Here is an 8,644-nt window from a genome sequence, read left to right as displayed (position 1 = left end):
TTTTTTTGCAATCCTTAGAGTGCTTTTGTATTCGAGCAGTCCCCATAAATATCCTGGCCACAGTTATGAGAACTGACAGGAATTCATATTTAAGATGCGCTTGTGGAAGTTCAACCATTCGCCTATGATTAGCTTGTATACCAAACTCTCTCCTGCTTCTGAATTATTTATCAGTACTCTAAACTTCCTTTCCTTTTTATTGGGACGTTCTTGCGATATGTCTTCCAATTTGCCTAATCACTCACGTTCCTTCCTGTTTTACTCTCTAATTTCTATCACTAAAAAATATTTTTACCATTCTCTTCATCTTTCCAAAGTACTGACGTTATTTTTGCCCCATTTTTCTTAGAGCCTCCCAATATCATTGCACTCTCCTTCAGAAATGCGTCTTTCTTCTCTTCTTTCTCCATATTTTTGGTATAAAAATTTGCGATCATTAACATGTTCTCTGCAACACGTAGGTCACGCAGCAACAACCTACAACCCATCAACTTTGATTTACCTTTCCTTGTTTGGTGTTTTCTGACTACAATATTCCTTTTCTTTTAACAGGGGGTTTTCAGTCACTGGGTTCATTGTCGGTAATGTATCCATTATCATCTCTACAGTCACGTTCCTTTCACCTTATATAATATATACAGCCTACGCGTAGCTTTCCATGTACACTAGTTGGTTTATTCACTCTTCCATTCATATCAAAAAGAAATTTCAACCTTTTTCTTGTGATAACTTGATTTGTCAGGAGAACTCTTCACTCAGCATCGCTGTGATGATTTTATGTTTCAGTGATTCACTTTTGATGCTGTCCAGCAATTTTTGAGTACGAAAGTGAACCTTTGGTTTTATTACTTTTCAGCTCTAATCCCTAGCCATGCAAATTAGAGAGTTAAATTAATGTATTTCACGCTGACACTAAGCTCTTCAGTGCCATTAAGTTTTAACCTTCTGTTCTAACCATTTGTTGACAAAATCTTATTCTAAATTACTGTAAAAATTTGGGTTTGTCACCTTCAGTCATGAAGTCATCATGAAGATGTCTACCTCATATCAATGTAGTCTTGATGAATACATAGTGTTTTACATAGGGAAGTCGCCTACTACTTACGGCTACTGCGATATTTTTTTTCTTTTACGGGTAATACGAGCATCACAAAAGTGGGTCGTTACAAAAATGTTTGGTATCATACTTTGGTAAAGATATAGTTATTTTATGGCCTGTTAAATGTAATTTTAAGATTAAAATGAACTTGAAATATGAATTATTGTAGTCTACCTAAAAACGACCGTCTCACAGCACGTATACACTTCTCAAAAAGAAAACGCAAAACCTCACGTTCAACGCTAAAATAGATAGGATACACTAAAGCTGAACAAAACGGGATTAGATATATTATTTCGTTTAGCTGCTCCATGTTGCGTTATAGAATCTGTCGAAACCAGGATTCATTTGAGTTCCCGAGGTCTGGTAGATTATCGTTTGTGAGAAAAAGGAAAACAAAAAAAAGGAGAAATACTTTTTCCGAGATCTGAAAATATATTCCAAGACGTCTCTCACCTTTAAAAAATACTCATTTCACTGCCATTCTTTCTTTAAATGAACTTTTATGGGCGTTTCTAAACCATGAGAGAGAGAGAGAGAGAGAGAGAGAGAATATTGTAGATGATCTCTAATTATCCCGAGTTCAGTGGCACGTTTTACTTTACCATAAGGTAAGCTACAGCTAAACCTGTGTATTCTATAATTATTTATTACATTTGTCTACAGATCATAGTGTTAACGTCCTCTTTTCAATAAACATTTCCTTTTTTCGGATTATTCCGACAGTTACTCATTCCATATAAAGCATTATCACCACGTTGACAAAGGTTAGTAAATCATAATGTGATTATTGTGGCCTCCAACCTCCGTGGGGGCGGGGTTAGTGCCGTCAGTGCACCTCTTGTGGTGCACTGTAGGCATTACTTAAAGTTCTTTGAAGCGTGCCTTCGGCCCCTAGCTGCACCCCTTTTGCTGTACCTCCTTTCATACTGTCTTTCTTCCATCCTGCTTTCCACCCTCTCCTAACAACTGAATCAAAGTGTCACTGCGAGGTTTTCCTCCTGTTACACCTTTCAAACCTTTTATTGACAATTTCCGTTTCAGCGCTGAATGACCTCATAGGTCCCAGTGCTTGGCCTTTGGCCTAAATCCTATATTCAATTCAATTTAATTCATTCTAGTCCTTCTGGCCAGCCCTATGAGAGCTGATAGTCAGCTCAGTGGCCTGGTTAAACTATTTTAATCATAATAATAATGTGGCCTCCAACGTTTCTTAAAATATTTTCCACAAAAAACACAAAAAAGGAATATCTTCTGATCATTCGGAAGGCCTGTTTATAATTCTAAGAACATACATTTAGCCTATTTCAAAAAGGGGATGGGAATACCAATGCACCATCGTAAGAAAATGCACAAGACCTTGAATGGTATGAAAGGTAGATTACGTGAAAGGCATACGGTTATTACTTCCTGTTAATGAATATAGCATTATGAGCAGAAAACATAAAACACTGAGATACTTTGCAAGATTACCCATGAAAGTCCGTATTTTTATGATAAGGTAAAGTTCAAATTGGTTGGTTAAATGTCACATGACATACTGTTTTCCTCTGAATTTTTTCTTTAACTCTTGTTAATATATGCAGGTAACTTGTTTATATTAACGTCCATGCTGCTTTTATTTTTTTTAATGCTACTCTCTGTGTGTTGATTCTTTAAATTTTTCTGCGGTGGTTTCTGTACGTAAGAAAAAAATAATTTCAAAGATGTTTATCAAAAAAATATTTACCTCTTCACTTTTGGTAGTCTTTACGAATGCATCAGAGGCCGTAAGGAGCTGTATTAGACAATTTTTCCTTCGGCTTTGAAATACACATTCATTGCATACTGTAACAGTAACGTGAGAGATTGATTGTACTGAATCATTGCGGTTTTATCCAGTCAAAATAACGGAAGTCGGTTACTGACGCTTCTCAATTCCAGCTGTCATTAGTTCACTTTGTTTCTTAACAATTAAGTTATGGTCGTAGTTGCTTGGGATTTTGCTCTGATGTCAAGACACCAAGTCATCAAATTTTTATAAAAAAAATAATTAACTACCTTAATTACCCTCCCGAATTGACATTCCTTTATCACACACGAGGGACTTGAATTTTCCAAAATCTGGAAACAGAACAGCTTTAGTTAGATTTTTATTAATCATAAACGTAATCATGAAGAAGATACGTTAAGCACTAACAATTAAAAAAATATGCTGTCCAACCCCGCTGTATGTACGAACAGTATTCAGAACCTCATTACCTCAAGTTTCTTTCATCTCCCTCACTTGGAACCACTTAACCTTGGTCTGTTTGGTCTACTAAATGAATCGTCCGTTGAATAAGAATTCCTCTACCTCCATACTGAGCCTTAAATGTGCAAATCCTTCAGCGGGGTCTTCAGTGGAAATACTATTGAATTCAAAATGTTAATGGGATGTGCAACCAAATACCCTTTATACTAGCTCAGGTACGCAAAAAACAAGTAAAAAGGAAAACGTACGAAATACGATAGGCTTTGACCTGTCTCCTGGAGAATGGAAGGTTATGGGTAAGAAAAAAAAAAAAATTATTCCATTTTGAGCCATTAATCATGAAGGGCACAGCTTAGCCTTGCAAAGAAAAAACTTATCATATTGTCTTGCTACCACTTTTAAACACGAGATCCTCTCATACGCAAGGCTGAAAAAACTAAAATATCTACTTTGGAATATGTCCAAAGTCATAATTCTGAATTAAATGTTGTTCACTACTTACTGATCAGTCTCTAGTGAAATGTAATTAGAGGAGAGACACAGGGAGCTTTCTTTTTCCTTTGACCTTCCAGAAGGAAATTTGCATCGTAGCACGGACCTTGGTTTACAAGACTTCGATTTGAGGGATTCGAGAGACGTCCATTAATGGTTTACCTGACCTCCAAACTGTTTCTGTTGGTCAATTTTCTGCAAATCATTTTGCATTCGCTTTATCGTTACTTTCGATCGCTCTGCGTGCACACACGCACGTATATAAATATATATACGTACATATATAAATATATACATGAATGCATAAACATATACTTTCCATCTGTCATTAAGTAACTGAAGGAAAAACGGACTGTTAGCACATCACTGATATCAGCTTGCTTACGTATCAGTCAGACCTGTCAAAACCCGTAAGGAAAGGATATAATAAATAACTAAAATAATCGAGCCTTTCTAACCTGCCTCAGCTATCTTCTTTTAAGAAGAAGCATTGCACGTGCGAAAAGAATTTAATATATACTTGAGGCTAATTAACACTGTGATGGGACATGACGTCAGATTTTCTGCTTCATTACACTCCATCAAGCTGTCTCGCCCACCTTAAAACCTACATCTATGTTAGGGCAAGATATGTATAAATAACTGTTAAACCCATGACACTAATTGAATGCAATGAGAGAGAAAAATGAAATATACAGTAAATGGTTGGCTATAAAATTACAGACTATTTTAAGGTTGGTAAATATTGTGCATTAACGATATGTATAAAAATTACATTGGAAGTGTTTCAGAATTATTTCAGGTTAGCCCAACACTTATTGCATCAGATTATCTCTCAATTCCACCCTCTGCTTAAAATGGAATTCTTACTTCGTCCACATTTCTAAAATGCACTGAACATCGTACGTCACTCTCAAGGTTTTTCTTTATCACTGCAGATTATGTTTCGTACGTTTGTATGCATTTTCTTTAGTTGCGATGTAAAGACTAAAACGTTTTTTTTTTCTTTTTTATTTAAGTTATCGTTGTTATGGAAACTGACCCCAAGGGCCTACAGAAGAACTCAAAATGCAGTGAAAATGGGCTTCGAACTACTAATATGTCTTATGGGTGCCGATGGCAACGCTGCCGTGGGTGTAGTCGATGAGTCAGTTGCTATGCAACATCATTACGACGCAAGCCTCCGTGGCACAATCGGTTAGCGCGTTCGGCTGTTAACCGAAAGGTTGGTGGTTCGAGCCCACCCGGGGGCGCAATGTTTTTCGGCGCTGCTAAAGCAATTGCTGCATTTAAGAATACTGACCCACAAATGTAACGATGAAGGAGCACTGGAGTCGGATTTTTGGGTTGTTCCATCACCGTACTGCTAGGGTTAATTCGTTTGTAAAACTTTCGGGTAAAAAAAAAATGTAATAGCTGAATTGTTCAGAAGGATGTTATGAGTTTTGCGTGGCTGAAGAACAAGATGGATTTATGATGGTTTTGCATGTTTGAACTGTACGAGGATTTTATTTTCGTATAATTATACTCATAAATCTGTTTTTATCCCGTTAAAAATTTTGCTATTAGAAGAAGATTCTTGATAAAAAAAAAAACATTTTATACAATGTGAGCTTCGAATGCGTAAACAAACATTTTCTTTAACGTAACGTATAAAACTCACAAAATTGGCTGCTTCAAACACCTGCACAAAGGCTCATAAGCTGAGCACAAAATCCCACATATTGCACCATTCACTTCTATCTTGCACTCCTACTACTTCCGTGTCTTTCGCCCTTGGCCCATTTTTCATATATGTTCTTCTCACTTCCTTCTTATTAAACTTAGTTGTCTTGATTACATTTACAGCCATCTAACCATCCCTTATTCTGCAACTTGAAGCTTCTAATGAACTCCACTTCCTCTTTAACCGCATAATCATCAGATGGCATCCCTCTTCTCACTCACTTCTCATTTACCCTGACTGTACTTACGAGCTTTTTTCCGTATCATTTTGATATGAATCCAGATTCACATACAAGAAATTTCTTACAAAAAATGAGCACAACTAAAGAGCACTGCTTTCAACAAACGAATACACCCAAAGGACCCAAAGGACCTCCCAAATATGGAAATTACCAAAGCTTCGTTACTTCCTCTAATATCTAAAGGATGCACAAATCCCAAACCACTATCACTCGTTATTCAAAATATGCAACATGGCAAAAAGTTCAAAACGTCATTAACTTGTTGAGCAAGTATGTATAGCACGTGTTGAAAAGAGACTGAAAGATGGTCGAACACAAATTCCTACCAATTTATATAACCATACCAATGATAGAAGCTGACTTGTAAAATTTTAGTTTTCAAATGATGCAAAATCCGTTGTAAATTATAGAGTGGGATAGAGAAAGAAAATTCACCTAGTCAGTATCAGAATGCAATAGGTTTCGCATGCACGATCAGAAACGACCTAAATTCAAATCAACAAGTTGTTTAGGAGGAATAAAACGAGACTGAGAATGACCTCCAGAACAAAGACGATTTTGACAAAGGTCAAAATGCATTTTGTTCAACGAAGAAAACGTCTTTTCTTATATATACCGGTTTATTTATGTTTTTCAACTTGCGACAAATATGGAGTAAGCAAAGCCAAGGTTATGTATATCTTAAGAACGGAAAAATTATTAAGTTAGGGCAGAGAATGATTTATGTACAGGATCGAAATAATGCTTCCCCTCAACCAGGTTCTCTGGATCCTGCCCTCAAGGCCTCAACTTAATCGAGAATTCCATGAGTGTGACAGGGGAGGGCTGGGATATGGCTTTGCGCCGGTCAATAAACGAAGTGCTACACTCATATACATAGTATTAACTGAGTACAAAGATATTACTGACGAAAACAACGCACCGTCATCAACCGGATTATCATTACTTTTATCACATAAGGATAGCCAAAAGTAAATGTACTCTAGTTTAAGAGTTAGTCTACCTTTCACTTCATGAACTACACAATGGACAGTGTGTACCCGACAGTTTTTCAATATTATTAGGACAAGGTTTCTATCCCTATCCCCTGTTCCCACGGATGTTCTGGGGATTTGTGAAGTTGTGAACACACGGCATCTGACATTTCCTACGTGTCCACTTCTTAACCGGACCCAAGCAGCGGCTTAACGAACGTGTTGTTGCCATCAGTTGGGTATTTACATATTTCTTCCCCCTTGGGGATGATGGCACCTGATGGGTAAACCTTGCAGTCCTCAGGAAGTCTTCAGTGGTGAGGATGCAAGGCCCATGACCTTTTTCCTTGAACCGATTATCAACTGGATCAACTAGCACACGGGGGGCCAAGAATCGAATATTTTATATCTTTTACCATAGGGATATATAGTGGTTCCAGAAGGCTCCTCACTATCCGGTCTCAACCAGTCTCGTGATTGGTCCCGTGGCCTTCTAACCCACAGTCGACTAATACAGAGGAACTTATTCAAATGTATGGGTCAAAGGAAACAATGGGTTTTTAATATGCAACCAGAATCTGAGACTTCGTATAAAGTATTTTCTAATAACTTCATTTCATTATATCAAAATGGGCCACATCGGTTGCCACCGCTTTTCGACAGCAGTGAGCCTAATAATCGAATGGTACTTAAATTACTCTAATTATCTGATGTAGGCTAAGTTGAGAACAAAAAACGATGGAAACCTACACCCACGCGCACATCAGAACTCATAAACTAATAACAATGAAAGCATCACGGAATAACACAACAGTAACTATTACAGTTGTGATGAAAAAAATTTGGTATTAAAAAAATTTTTAATAGCCTTCGAAACTTACGCAATGTGACTTATTAACTTAAGGTTTCAGCAATCAATATGACAATAATGTAATACAAACCAAGTAATAATTACTTTTAAAAAAATCGTATTAAATAAGCGACTCCAACATTCGATAGTAGTTTGCTCAGAACTTATTACCTTGCCAATAGTTAGTTGGTAGCTAATCGTTAGTTGGTAACTCACCATCCCCAAAATGGCAATTCGACCACCGGGAAATTTCAAGTGATGTCGGATGTGGGAATGTCAACGGTAAGATGGTGACAAAATCGAAGTTCTGGGGTTGGGGGTAAGGAGTGGAGATGGTATCCTACAGCTTTGTGGCTTGCTTTCCCAGAGGACGCTTGTAACGTCGATCAAAAGTACGTCAGGCAAGACAAGGTTAAACTGGTAAGAACAGGAAAGTTTTTCAATAGTAGGCTACTTCGTCCTTCAAACCCAGCCGGGCGTTCAACGCGACTGGCGTTTCCTCTGGCCCTTCCAATCTTTTCTAACCAGTAGTACATTGCCGTTCTATGTTCCCCGTACAAAATGGCCAAATATTGGAGTCACAAAAGACACACACGATATACACTTTAGACTGATGCAGAACAAACTGTTCGATTGTCACTGACTTCACTTAGCTTGACCGTGACTGTCCGAAAACTTCGAATCACATGTGGCATTGTAGGTTATATGCAAGTACTTTGGTTGGGAGTTATTTGATGAACAATATTACTAACTTAGGGATTTAACAAGTTATAACAAATCTTAAAGAAAACTATCTGGTAAACAGATTACATTTATAATTGAATTTTTTAACAACAAGCGCCAAAGTCGTTGGTTAATTATGAGTTTCGGACAGATTCCGTATACTTGAATTTTCATGAACGTAGGCGAGGGTATGGACAATTATGCCAAGACCTTGAAAGTACCGATGATAAATCCTTGAAAATAAGAATCTAAAATGACGTAAAGTAAAATTATAAGTTGATTAATGAAGCCGTTACTATGATATTG

General features: G+C 37.2%; 2 protein-coding genes and 1 non-coding gene across 3 annotated transcripts in view; 2 read left to right on the top strand and 1 right to left on the bottom strand.

Moving 5' to 3' along the window:
• The window catches only part of Usp12-46 (Ubiquitin-specific protease 12/46), a 79,189-nt gene extending 70,908 nt beyond the window's left edge, over window positions 1-8,281 (bottom strand). The window contains exon 1 of the mRNA XM_067112166.1: window positions 7,832-8,281. Coding sequence (XP_066968267.1) covers window positions 7,832-7,834 — 3 coding nt within the window. The 5' untranslated portion in view covers window positions 7,835-8,281. The remainder of the gene's footprint in view (window positions 1-7,831) is intronic.
• Window positions 5,004-5,077, top strand: TRNAN-GUU (transfer RNA asparagine (anticodon GUU)). Its single transcript has one exon. It is a non-coding gene; the product is annotated as a tRNA-Asn (tRNA).
• LOC136843618 (glycerophosphocholine cholinephosphodiesterase ENPP6-like) overlaps window positions 7,910-8,644 on the top strand; it is a 40,474-nt gene continuing 39,739 nt past the window's right edge. The window contains exon 1 of the mRNA XM_067112156.1: window positions 7,910-8,035. The gene's annotated coding sequence lies outside the window, so the exon portion shown is untranslated. The remainder of the gene's footprint in view (window positions 8,036-8,644) is intronic.

The sequence above is a fragment of the Macrobrachium rosenbergii genome, chromosome 12 (assembly GCF_040412425.1).
Source record: "Macrobrachium rosenbergii isolate ZJJX-2024 chromosome 12, ASM4041242v1, whole genome shotgun sequence".
Taxonomy (NCBI): Eukaryota; Metazoa; Arthropoda; class Malacostraca; order Decapoda; family Palaemonidae; genus Macrobrachium; species Macrobrachium rosenbergii.
The sequence above is the reverse complement of the archived record's forward strand: the minus strand, read 5'-3'. Positions and strand labels throughout refer to the sequence as shown.